At 39.8% G+C, this 14,037-nt stretch overlaps 1 protein-coding gene across 3 annotated transcripts in view; it reads left to right on the top strand.

Annotated features, from left to right (window-relative positions):
* cep112 (centrosomal protein 112) overlaps nt 1-10,905 on the top strand; it is a 119,722-nt gene extending 108,817 nt beyond the window's left edge. For all 3 annotated transcript variants that reach the window (XM_062985093.1, XM_062985094.1, XM_062985095.1), the window contains 3 exons: nt 3,008-3,109; nt 5,165-5,229; nt 10,606-10,905. In XM_062985093.1, the coding sequence (XP_062841163.1) occupies nt 3,008-3,109; nt 5,165-5,229; nt 10,606-10,609 (171 nt within the window). In that variant the 3' untranslated portion in view covers nt 10,610-10,905. The remainder of the gene's footprint in view (nt 1-3,007; nt 3,110-5,164; nt 5,230-10,605) is intronic.
* Nucleotides 10,906-14,037: the final 3,132 nt, after the last annotated feature.

Raw genomic sequence — 14,037 nt, 5'->3', positions numbered from 1 at the left:
CGGACTTTAATCTTTCCTCTATATCAAAATCAAAAGTGTCTCATCAAAAACAACAAAAGAAAAGCTCTTTGAATAAACCTTTTACTCACAACATAACAGTTGGTGCTGTTTGTAAAAGGTCAGAAATGGTGTCATTTTAACTTCAGTCAAAAACAACTACAAAAGCCCTTACTGCTGTTTGATCAGCCAGCGTCCTCAGAGTGACCCTCCCTATACTTCCCCCGTCCCTGGTGTTTGTCAGGTCCTGTCATTGCCCCCTATTCACTGAAACAGAGAGTTGTCTCTCTGCGTGCTGGATACTTATCTCTGAGAGCGCTCACTGAAAGCCTTGTCCGTGACATTCCATGCCAAGTTCAACAGCAGTGTCCAACCCTCCCGCCCATTTACATTATCTGAAAAGCCCAAGTTTTGAAGGGATTGAAGCCTAGCCAGACAACTTGGTCTTGGGGTCAAGACCGTGAACTCACTGGGCTGGATTTTGTAATGGACACAGGACTTGGTAATGCTGTGGTGCCAGTAGATATAAAGCAGGGATGTGATGTTCCAGTCCTTTAATAGTGGAGCAGTGCAAGAGTTTTCTGCCATCTGCCAAAATCTGATCGACTCATCGGCTGGTTTAACTGGTTGATTAATAATTACATTTATCGCACTGGTGTTGTCCACTGGTGTTGAACTAAAAAACTCCATCTTTATTTGCTCTTGGACAGGACTTGATCATGAGAATTCCAGTTGTATATTTTTAAGAGTAGCATATGGACTCTGCACTGTTTTTAATGTGTTGAATTCCTCTTGCCCGGATAACTAGTCCTTGTGGCTCTTATGTAGCACAGAAGTTACTCTCTAGCCCACCACTGCTCAGATCTTTAGCTCCTTTTCCTCCCGAACTAGTCATATCCAGTTCCCTGATATTCACTGCTGCAGACCCATTAGAATCTAACCTTTGTAATAGCTCTACACTTATCTTACATTGTAATACAGTGGTACCTTGAAACTTAATGTCAATTTGGTTCTGGGAGTGGCGTAGAGTTTAAAAGATGTTGAGTTTCAAGGAATTTTTTTTCTCATAAGGATTTATGGTAAACCTGTTAATGCGTCCCACGGTCCTGTGGAACTGCATATACAGTATTTTAAGCTAATGTAATGTGTTTTTGACACTTATACACAGAAAGGACACAAATATACTAAAAAAAACACTGGAATACAATTGAAAACAGTTAAAAATCAATAAAAAGATACAATAAAACCTCATGAAAAAATTGCGGCAAGCTAAGCAGCACCACCACAATGTGACTTAACGTTTACCCCTTTTGTTACATAGCACAAACGTCGAGTTTAAGGAAAAAGTTGAGTGTAAGGACACAAATTTCTCAACAAAGGGCGCAGAATTTTGAAGATTTTGAGTATAGGAGACGTCGAGTTACAAGGTACGGCTGTACTTTACAAATAAAATAGTAAAAATAATGTAACATAAATGCGCTGCAGTCATTATAGCTCTGTGTAGACACGTTGGATCACGTTTCTTAACCACAAACTTATTAAGTACAACGATGAAATAAAATCACATGATAATTATTTCCAAACATGAACTTTACGATGGAGAAACTAAACGTGTTTAGTCTTTATTCAGGCCTGTTAGGTGGTCAGCCAAGACAGTGATCATGAGCATTTGGCTGTCAGCCAGGGTATGAAATCACATTCCCGACCTCAATCCATCCAGCCATTCTGGTCCACCTGTGGCTTATTGCACACAGCTGCTGGGATAGAAGCAGCTTTTACTCCCTGCGGTGGTTTTGGTCAAGTCCCCTGCCAGACAGATAGAGCTAATATAACAGTCCATATTGGACCAGTTCATACATGGTGTTCAGTGAGGTTAAAGTCTTTATGAACAGTGGCACAGAAGCGGGAAATGGTCTTCCTTAAACTGGTGCCACAAAGTATATCATTTCTTTTAGATGGTTCATTTATACACCAGTTAAATTAATATTTTTCCTGCATATGGCAGCCAGCCAGGGTATGAAGTCACATTCCCAAGCCTGATGAATCTTGGCAGTCCGGTCCACCTGTGGCTTATTGCACACAGCTGCTGGGATAGAAGCGCTCTTCACTCCCTGAAGTGGTTTTGGACAAGTCCCTTTCTGGACAGGCAGAGCTAATAGAACTGTCTGTATTGGGCCAGCAGCCAGACGCGCTGTGTTGTCATCCGGTTTTACACACAAACTGCTCTCCCGCCTCACTGCTCTTTCAATGACGCCTCGGCCTCCCACACTGTGAGGTCTCCCGCTACAGCACAAGGGGCCTCATCTACTGTGGTCCCTGCAAGACCAGTAGTACCAGGTCCAAGAGGTGGAAGATTATTAGATGATTCAATAAGAGAGTCTTTTTTTTGGAATTTGGAGTTGGGTCGTTTTGTGAAATACAATCTATGATTTGTTAATTCTCTTGAACATTTATTTCAAAGATTCAACATCAGTTGGTTCTGGGAGTGGCGTCGAGTTTAAAAGACGTTGAGTTTCAAGGTATTTTTTTCCCATAAGGATGTATGGGAAACCTGTTAATGCGTTCCATGGTCCCATGTAGCTGCATATATTTTAGGCTAATGTAAAATAATGGGGTTGATTTTGACATTTATACACTGAAAATAACACAAATGTAATATAAAACACTGAAATACAATTAAAAAACAGTTAAAATCAATAAAAAAATACAATAAAACCTAAAGCTCAACACGGCAAAAGTGCACGGAGCGCGCCACTTAGGGAAACGCAGCAGCAAGCTAAGCACTAAACTAATTATGAAGACGTTTTTCTTACAGCAAACAGCATCTTGTCGTTTTTGTTGGCGACCCAGCTATGTTTATTAGGTGTGAATGCCGAGATTTTTGGCCAGAAATGTAACTTTTGCTGGGAAAATGAATTGAGGCCCTCACTGGTAATGTGTTGTAGCCTGGTGGGGGCGCTGTTATGAAGTTTATGGTCTTCTCATGCTCTCCCCCCTCCACAATTTACAGATCATTCGCATCCGACAGGAGTACGAGATGAAGATCAAAGGCCTGATGCCTGCTGAGCTCAGGCAGGAGTTGGAGGACACCATCACCTCGCTTAAGTCACAGGCAAGCAGCACATACATTCACCTCTTTATTTTTAACATTTGATGTTCCTTTTGTGCTAATTCATGTTTGTCCTGTGCTTTACTGACATGAAATTAGCTTTCACCTCCCAAACAAACCTACATTAACATACATTTAGGTTTCGAAGGTTCCGAACCAGGAATGTTGGTTCCTAGCTGAAACCAAAGAACAGTACTTTATGCAGCTTAAACCTTGACCATATCTGTGGGTGTGTGAGTTCTGGCGGAGAGAAACTTAACATCTGTAACAACAGCACAAATGCTCAGCGGTGATTTATGTTCTTCGCCAGATTGTTACTACTGTTTACTGTCCATTATGCGAAGTTAAACACCTTCCGTTAATGACGTATCCTTGGTTCCAACAAAAACTGGTGTAAAAGTGGGCCGGTTTTTATTAGCACCAAGGTTTGAAGAAGCCTGAATGGAACCAGTTCAATATCCGGAGTTATTTTGGTCGGAAAGGACTAACAAAGACCCTGTCCATGATGCCAACTAGTTTTATAGTTGCTTTTTGTGGTGTGATTATAGCTTAATGTGTTGTTTTATGTAATTCAAAGTTTAAGTTCTTTTATGAAGCCTCTTATGAAGTCCTTTGGTTCTTTGTTAGCACTCTGTGCTGTTAATTACACACTTTAATGTCATCACATCTGTGGCCTTTTTTAAAGATGGTGGTGACATCCTCTAAACTTCCCCACAACTGCTCCCTCTCGGCTGTTTATTTCTGAAGAGAGAAAACCCTACAGCTTTGAACTGGAGTGTCTCTTGTTTATTTGATTCCTTAGACGTGGAGTGTTTTGGGGGGTGGGGGGGGGGGTTGTTGGGTTTGAAGGGTAACAAGTAGTGCGAGTTCTAACATAGACATGGATCTAATTTGACTATGGAGCTTTGAAGTCTAAGGCCTGATTCATCTTCCCTCATGTGCAATTATACCCAGCAACCACATTAATGCTAGCTATAAGGGTTCCAGCCAAATGCTTATTAGTTACACTGGACTGTTCTCTGTTAAACGTTTTGAATCCAAACAAATGCTTTTTTCATTTGCATGGAGAAGGTTTTGAAAAGTAAATAGCTTTAACAGGGTTCCAACTTGTTCCGCGTAGGCCTAGTGTAAACTAACATGGATACATTTAGAAACCCAGACTTTATACTGCTTTCCAAAAGTTTCCTGTTCATAAATAATTATGAATCGTATAATTAAAAAAAGAAAAAACTGTACTTTAAACTTAATTGCTTTGTTTATTACATTATTATATATATATATATATATATATATATATATATATATATAATATTATAATATGCACTTAATTGATTTATTTAATTGGAGATACAAAATGGTCCATGACTGTGTTTGACATTAAACTTGAACTGATGAATCTTGTGTATCTGTCCTGTCATTAATGTAACCAAAGTGTATAAAACATGACGTTAAAATCCTAATAAAATAAAATAATAAAATTTATTTGATTAGTGCATTATTAGTGTAAGTGGAGTTTAGGGGTTTAGGGATGGTCAGAGCTGAACCTGCAGCTTTAGATTATTTGTATAGTAGAAAGTGTGCTTACTTCAAATGCACCATACATTATCTTGTAATGCTATGTTTGAAATAGTTTTTTTATATCTAGTTAATTTAATAAATTCTAATTAAATCCAATGAGAGTAGAGGTCCATGTTAAGTCTGGTTGCTCTCAAGGTTTATTCATTGTAATATTTAGGGACTTTTTCCTTTTGTTTGTGTTTTTGACTGAATGTGACAGTACCCCCAATTTTTTTGTCGTAGCCAGCACTTGGTCACAGACCAGCAGGTGTTTGGTGCTGTAGCTGGTCTCGTTTGGCCTCTTCAGAAAGAGCTCTTTTGCAGTGGAAAAAGTGTAAACCATTTCTCACTCAATTTCTATGCTTTAACTGTGTGTGTGTTTGTGTGTGCGTGTGTGTGTGCGTGTGTGTGTGCGTGTGTGTGTGTGTGTGTGTTTGTGTGTGTGTATGCGTGTGTGTGTGTGTGTGTGTTTGTGTGTGTGTATGCGTGTTTTGGCTGTAGGTCAATTTCCTTCAGAAAAGAGCGTCCATTTTACAGGAGGACCTGGACGCCTGCCACAGCAGAAGGTAAGAGGAGGTGTTGATCTACACACACACACACACACACACACACACATTCTTTACTCTTTTTGATTTGCTCAGACTAATATTTGAAAATGTATATAACACACATGCATAGATTTTTTTTAATTGTTAAAAATTTGACAATTATTATTATTAATAAATTACCAACAGAATTAACTGAAGTTCGATGATTCGGGCGGCACGGTGGCTAAGTGGGTAGCACTGTCGCCTCACAGCAAGAAGGTCCTGGGTTTGATCCCCAGGTGGGGTGGTCTGGGTCCTTTCTGTGTGAAGTTTGCATGTTCTCCCCGTCTCCACGTGGATTTCCTCCAGGTGCTCCGGTTTCCTCCCACAGTCCAAAGACATGCAAGTCACTAAATTGTCCATGACTGTGTTTGATATAACCTTGTGAACTAATTAACCTTGTATAATGAGTAACTACCGTTCCTGTCATGAATGTAACCAAAGTGTAAAACATGACGTTAAAATCCTAATAAACAAACAAGTTTGATGATTCAACTTCAAATTCTGCAGAATGAAACTAGAACTTAAAAGAAAAAAATAACATGAATGTCAATAGTAAAAAGCAAGAAAGTTCATGCACTCATTTATACACTTACTGAAATCTGAATTTTATTAAAGAAAGGTGGGTTTTTTAAACATTTTATTATTAAACTGCTTGCTGTGTGTGTTCTGTCTGATTAGAAAGTCTTGAGGTTTTTCATGAAGTCATTAGTGTAATGATTTCATCTCCAAAAGATAAAATGCCTGGCATTTTCAAAAATGCCCCCCCTCCCTAAATGTCTATGAACTGTTGGATTTTTTTCCTCCACTCTCACTGGTGTAAATGACATTTCCAGAGCAGCCTTTGTAGCACTTTCATGACTTTGTACCCATATATCCATTCATCAGTTTGTCTCATCACGCCTATGTAAAACCCCCACACATGAGCAGCGTTCCTATAAAACACTGAATGGATCACCCAGTCGCCCCTCTTAGCTTTAACTAATGAAACGGTCCAGTTACAATCCAAACAAGATCCAGCTGATGTTCATTCTGGTTAATGATTTCCCAAAACTTCGTGCCATGCTCCTAAAAGGAAGCGCTCATGAAACAATGAGGTTTTTAACTGTCCATCAATCAGTTTGGTATTGTGTTAAACAGGATGTATTAGGAATAAAAGAGGAAGAGCGAAGAGTCTCACAATCAATACAATCAATGTTCCAGTTCATCCTAAAGGTGCTCAGTGAAGTTGAGGTCAGCGCTCTGTGCAATATGCTTTGGAGTTTCTCAACACCGATTTTGTCAAAGCTTGTTTTTATTGATCCCACGTGTTGTGCAGAGGGACACAGTCGTGCTGGAACAGGAAAGTACACATGTTAACAATTGGTTAGCTAATAGACCCAAACTTACTTTGAGCCATATAGTGTGGTGTGTACAATAGTCATTAAATAATAATAAATTGGCATAGTATTTATATTGCAGACTTTTAGGAGAAGAGTTTTTTACTTTACTGGTCTTTACTGGTCAGTCAGTGTAAAGGTGATCACTAATGGCTGTGTTTATCAGGTTATGATTAAGGCCCTGTCTAATTCACAACCATGAAATGAGCCTTTTCCCGTGTAATATACAATCTGCTGTGAAACTCAACATTTAAGGTTTGTGTTTAGCAATTTAATGTTTTTCTATTCACGTAGCATTCAAGTGCCTCACGTTTACTGGTTAATTTGTACTACGAGGTGGTCCTAGCAATCCTACGGCAATTCAGTTAGCAATTCGGTTAGCCAAAATGTCCAAGATGTCGAAGTGTAAAGCAGCTAAAAACACGAATCGGGTAACTGAGTTTGGAAAACTCCCAACCAGTTCTGTGGACGAAGAGTGCAGTGTCAAAACACTGATGAGAATTTTTACATTTGAGACGTCGCTGGATGTTCTAGGTTTACATTCAACTATTAAGGTAGCTGTGCTGTGTATTGTAGCTTCTATTTATTATATCATTCAATTTATGAGTGTAATTTAATAACTGATGTGAATTGTGGCTCTTTTCTTTAAAAATCTGTGAAATCTGTGCTTTATGAAAAACGTGACTTTCCTGTGAATTTAGTACGGCCCTATTTATGCTAAATCAGAAGTGATTAAACTAGATTAAATGATTGTAGCCACCATGCTAATTAGCATAAAGTTGAGCTCTGCTGACCCTTAGTTCTGTTCTCCTCAGCCTCAATCATGCATGATGCGTTCATCTGGCAAACATGCGACCAGACACATACTATTATTTTTCTGATTTGTCCAATCCCAGCCATTCCACCACAGTAACACATCCAACCATCTAAATAAAGCCTTCTGAAGTTTTCTGGGTGAATCTATTAATTATTAACCAGGCTTTACACCCCCCAGGACAAACAAACACAAACACACAGACCCTTTTTTCACGTGTGGCCCCCGGGGCCCTATTTTTATCCACAGAAGCGAGTAAAAACAAACAACGGCATCTCTTGTGGTGCTGATTGATTCACAATTCCTTCTTTTCTTGAATTGTCATTCTTTCCGTGTTTGAAGAGGAATCTTGACAATTTAAATATTGGCCTTCTTGAAAAGAGCGCCCAGAGAAGAAAGAGAGTGGGAGAGATGTGAGAGGAGCAGTGCAGAGATCTGAGCCAAAATGAAGTCAATGATTTACTCCTTGACCATCAAATGGGAGCACTGCCACCTTTGTTGTGTTTTAACACAGTGGTTTCTTGTCTCTAGTGGACCAAATCCCCCTGCTGGGTTAAGTGCTAGTGTTGAGTGCCATCTGTCAGGAGGAATGTATGGCACTTCACATCTTTAGTGTCAACTTCCTCCTCATGCTCACCTGACCTCCTGCTTACAGCCCTAAAAAATCAGTGCAAACCTGAGTGAAATCCTTTCATGACGGGATTTCTGCAGTTGGTCTTTTTCCATGGCACAGGACCCTGCCACACAGTCTGCTTTTTTCCTATTTATTTATGCATTTTTTCCCTTTTCCTCCCGATTCAGTGCAGCCCGATTGCGTTTGAGGAGGGTATATTTCGCAAGCACCACTGAGGAGCATAATGTGTCTCTCCATACATGTTACGGCTCTCTGTGAGACTCTGTCACAGACTCACTTTCATAAATACCCATGAGCTACTGGAAACATATAATATCACATTAAGCACTTGGTGGTGCAGTGGTCTGTTAATCTAGTCCACCACCATCCTTTCTGTGTGGAGTTTGCATGTTCTCCCTTATCTGCATGGGTTTCCTTCAGGAGCTCTTGATAAATGTTGTGTAACCGGTAATTACATGAATGTAACCAAAGTGTGTAAAACATGACGGTAAAATCCTAATAAATAAATAAATCCTCTGGTGAAACCAGGCCTGACACAACACTGACCAGGATATAACGATCGCTGGAAATTAAAAAATGAATAAAAATAATAACACATTAGGTGCAGTACTGATAGGTCTGGATTGAAATGTGTGCTGTTTTGTACTGTAGGATGCTGTCCAATAGAAAAGGAGCATCATTATTTACATGGTCAGGTAAACCCCAAAGTCTCATAACTAAAGTCATACCCATTTTCTGATTCCTGAAGAGTCCAAAAAGGAAATGTCAGAAAGTCTGGAGATTTTATGGTTTACCACAATAGTAGAAGGTTTCTAGCTCTCCATTACTCAAGAAGTTTGGTTTGCAGTAGTAAAGGGTGAAAGTGCAACTTCTGAACCTTCAATATAATCCTTCAGACTTTTAAAGAACTATTGATAATAATTACTGTGTAACTGAACTGCTCTGCTGTATAAAGTGGCTTAGACTGTTTTTATTTCTAATGGGTATATAATAGGTTAAGGCTTACCACCAAAACCCATGATTAATATTTGGGATACGTAATTCGTTTGACAGTAAACAGTAGTTATAATAAATGCACTGCGAGAGACAGCTTGTGCTTTACCACAGTAAGATACATTAGATTGTTTGGTGCAGCTGGTACTATATAGAGAAATACAAAACACTGAGTGAATGGATTACAGGTAGATTACAGGTACATTACAGGTACATTACAGGTAGATTACAGGTACATTACAGGTACATTACAGGTACATTACAGGTACATTACGCAATCAAAACAAAGTAAAAGAAATCAAAGCTGCACTGCTACTCAGAAAAGACACACACTCCTCAGCTAAATAGCAATAAGGAAGCTGTAGCCTAGTGGTTAAGGTCGCCACTGTTGGGCCCTTGAGCAAGGCCCTTAACCCTTAATTGCTTAGATTGTATACTGTCACAACTGTAAATCGCTTTGGATAAAAGTGTCTGCTAGGTGTAAATGTAAATAGCAGAGTTTTAAGGCATTATTTAATTAAGTCTTTTACGAGCTGTCTCTTACACTCCACTCCACCTCCACCACCAACACCACCACCAGTACCACCAACCTCCCATACGGAGAGCATTTCCCACCATCTGTGGGTACTGCAGCATAACACTAATCCACACTAATCCATTCAATTTAGCTCAGTAATTTGGTGTTGGTACTATGATCACATACTACTTAGTACACTAGTATGTAATTTGAGATTCTGCCTCAGTCAAACCAATTCCAACCTCTGGTAAAGCTGTTTACTGTTTAATAGAGAGTAAGTAACATTTTACAGAGCTCCAGTTTCACCTCGTTATCTTAATCTGCATTACATACAACTGTTAGATGTTTAGGGCTCTATTATGCTAGCGCACCACCACTGAGATCTGGGTTCGAATCTCAGCAGGTGCTTTCAGCCAGCAAAAAGATTGTGATTGTTCCAAATAACATACCCATGCACGTAGTATGTGAGCACAGAAATGCATAGTAATGTACCTGTACCTTTTTTCTTATAGAATAGAATATGCTGGAAAGGCTTTTCCGGTGATGTGAATCCCAATTCTTTTCACTGAGTTGTATCATTTGGCTCAGCTCAGCAATATCAGCCACTATTTTTGGCTTCCTAGTCATTCTTTGTTTAAGATCGTTGCCAGTAGGATTTTAAACTCAGCCAAATGTCAGAGCAGTATTCCAATATATATTCCAGTCTTGAAGCAAACGCTTCCAGGTCAAACTATTTTACTTGCTTTTATTTTACTAAATAAAGAAGTGAGTTTCCAAATGTGACTACTGAAGAGGCCAAATCGTTTTCAGTTGACATCACAAGCTACTGCACATGAGCCCATGTGTAAATCTGTAAATAAATCCAAACTACCTGACCACCTATAAGTTTTTGTATTAAATAATTAATGTTATCATATAACTACAAAACTCCATTTGTGGTTGGATTAGTCTGCATACTAATTCACTCATTGTGTTACAACTTTCTTGTTCTTTTCTCTCCCTTTGTTTTACTCTGCAGGTAATCGGGGACACGTTCAGCCATCAGTCTACTGGAGGACAATACCTGACTGAAGTGAGGGTTTCAACCCCCCACCCTACCCTATCATCCACATTTACATTCACCATTGATGTCGTCCACCGTGACTTGCTTTGTTGTTTTTATTTCACAGCATTATTATTATTATTTGATGTATTTATGCACTGATCCATCATATTTATTTCCTTTTTTTAAAGAAATGTTCTGCTTAACGTGGCATGCTGTTTATTTATCAGAACAAATGTGGCATGCTGTTTGTTTGTCTTGATGTATGAAGGAAAAAAGTCCAATTCAAATGTGTTTTTATTAAAATATTGGATTTTTTTCTATTGAAAGCTTTCCTTTTAATTTCTTACATCTCACTTATCTTCTGTTGCTCTGTTAGAAAGCAATTTTATTTTCTTCCACTGTATTTTAGTTCATTTCAGACTTGATAACTTTCAACCCAGCATTCATACATATTTATTGAACATCCAACTTCCCTGGTGCAAGACTCACCTCTACTCTGCCTGTATAAAATTTGGTATCTCTTTGGATAAACACCATACTTTTGCTAAGATGTGATGTCAGGTGTGTTTGCAGATAAATAAATTTAGAATATGGCAAAATGTTATTTAAAGTGGGTTAAGCAATCAACCTGAAATCATTTTAAAGAATTGGAACGGGCACATTCTTGATCACGCTCTAGTCTTCAATGTACAAATGAAGCCTTTTTTGAAGCCTGTAGGGTTGCGGTGGATCTGATTTATTAGGCGAATGGTAGGCCATTAGACACCATAGACAGGTCCCAGGCCATCACAGGGCAGATATACAGTATATACAGTGTATCACAAAAGTGAGTACACCCCTCACATTTCTGCAGATATTTAAGTATATCTTTTCATGGGACAACACTGACAAAATGACACTTTGACACAATGAAAAGTAGTCTGTGTGCAGCTTATATAACAGTGTAAATTTATTCTTCCCTCAAAATAACTCAATATACAGCCATTAATGTCTAAACCACCGGCAACAAAAGTGAGTACACCCCTAAGAGACTACACCCCTAAATGTCCAAATTGAGCACTGCTTGTCATTTTTCCTCCAAAATGTCATGTGACTCGTTAGTGTTACTAGCTCTCAGGTGTGCATAGGGAGCAGGTGTGTTCAATTTAGTAGTACAGCTCTCACACTCTCTCATACTGGTCACTGAAAGTTCCAACATGGCACCTCATGGCAAAGAACTCTCTGAGGATCTTAAAAGATGAATTGTTGTGCTACATGAAGATGGCCAAGGCTACAAGAAGATTGCCAACACCCTGAAACTGAGCTGCAGCACAGTGGCCAAGATCATCCAGCGTTTTAAAAGAGCAGGGTCCACTCAGAACAGACCTCGCGTTGGTCGTCCAAAGAAGCTGAGTGCACGTGCTCAGTGTCACATCCAACCGCTGTCTTTGAAAGATAGGCGCAGGAGTGCTGTCAGCATTGCTGCAGAGATTGAAAAGGTGGGGGGTCAGCCTGTCAGTGCTCAGACCATACGCCGCACACTACATCAAATTGGTCTGCATGGCTGTCACCTCAGAAGGAAGCCTCTTCTGAAGCCTCTACACAAGAAAGCCCCCAAACAGTTTGCTGAAGACATGTCAACAAAGGACATGGATTACTGGAACCATGTCCTATGGTCTGATGAGACCAAGATTAATTTGTTTGGTTCAGATGGTCTCAAGCATGTGTGGCGGCAATCAGGTGAGGAGTACAAAGATAAGTGTGTCATGCCTACAGTCAAGCATGGTGGTGGGAATGCCATGGTCTGGGGCTGCATGAGTGCAGCAGGTGTTGGGGAGTTACATTTCATTGAGGGACACATGAACTCCAATATGTACTGTGAAATACTGAAGCAGAGCATGATCCCCTCCCTCCGGAAACTGGGTCGCAGGGCAGTGTTCCAGCATGATAATGACCCCAAACACACCTCTAAGACGACCACTGCTTTATTGAAGAGGCTGAGGGTAAAGGTGATGGACTGGCCAAGCATGTCTCCAGACCTAAACCCAATAGAACATCTTTGGGGCATCCTCAAGCGGAAGGTGGAGGAGCGAAAAGTCTCGAATATTCGCCAGCTCCGTGATGTCGTCATGGAGGAGTGGAAAAGCATTCCAGTGGCAACCTGTGAAGCTCTGGTAAACTCCATGCCCAGGAGAGTTAAGGCAGTTCTGGGAAATAATGGTGGCCACACAAAATATTGACACTTCAGGAACTTTCACTAAGGGGTGTACTCACTTTTGTTGCCGGTGGTTTAGACATTAATGGCTGTATATTGAGTTATTTTGAGGGAAGAATAAATTTACACTGTTATATAAGCTGCACACAGACTACTTTTCATTGTGTCAAAGTGTCATTTTGTCAGTGTTGTCCCATGAAAAGATATACTTAAATATCTGCAGAAATGTGAGGGGTGTACTCACTTTTGTGATACACTGTATATATATATATATACACACACTGATTCACACTAGGGGCTTTTAGTGGCTTTACTTAACGTGACTGCATGTCTTAGGACTGTGGAAGGAAACCGGAGCTCCTGGAGGAAACCCACTCAAGCACAGGGAGAACATGCAAACTCCACATAGAAAGGAATGAAATGCAGGTCCTTCTTGTTGTGAGCAGTTGTGACAGCGCTACTCTCTGCCCCTCTGCCTAGGCAACAGATGATTCACAAAATCAAAAAATGACATTATTTCTTTCTTTTGTAGTCTGGTTACGTTTGAATGTGGCAGACATTCATAGTTATACCACTTTATGCTTGGGCAACCAATTTTCCAGCATCCACACACGAAGACCGTAATTTTTTTATTAATTGATGAAATACTTTTTTTACAGTGTAACTATGCTTGTTAGACAGCATTGTGGTGATGGTTCCAACCAGCTGACCTGGCACGTGTTGATCAAAGATTTGCTTTGGAAGAACCGTGGCCTTTGATCCTCATGAGTGTATGCAAGTCGACACGCTAAACAAAGGTCTGTTGAACTGTGTGTGTGTGTGTGTGTGTGTGCGCTCATGCATACACATGCCTGCTTTATTTATCTTTTATCATATTAACTATTCAGGGCTTTAAGAACTTCTCTGTGGGTGGTGGTGTTCTCCACACCGAATAATAAAACTAAAATACAAAGCTTTTTTTGGGATTAGGTAATTACTACTCATTTTAGCATAAAACCTTTTCCTCTTAAGTGTTCATAGCCCAAACCCCTTCGGCAAAAAAAAACATCCTTATTGATTCATGTAGTTGGTTCTATTTTTAATGACAAAACCACTGTGGAAGGTGGAGCTTTGATGGGTCTACATGGCCAACCATGGAGAATATACTGTAGTAACATTGCTTGGAAAGGCATCTTGTTCTGAATCAATTTTGTGGAAAAAACTGTCAGGCA

This window comes from Trichomycterus rosablanca, chromosome 22 (assembly GCF_030014385.1).
Source record: "Trichomycterus rosablanca isolate fTriRos1 chromosome 22, fTriRos1.hap1, whole genome shotgun sequence".
NCBI lineage: Eukaryota > Metazoa > Chordata > Actinopteri > Siluriformes > Trichomycteridae > Trichomycterus > Trichomycterus rosablanca.
The sequence above is the reverse complement of the archived record's forward strand: the minus strand, read 5'-3'. Positions and strand labels throughout refer to the sequence as shown.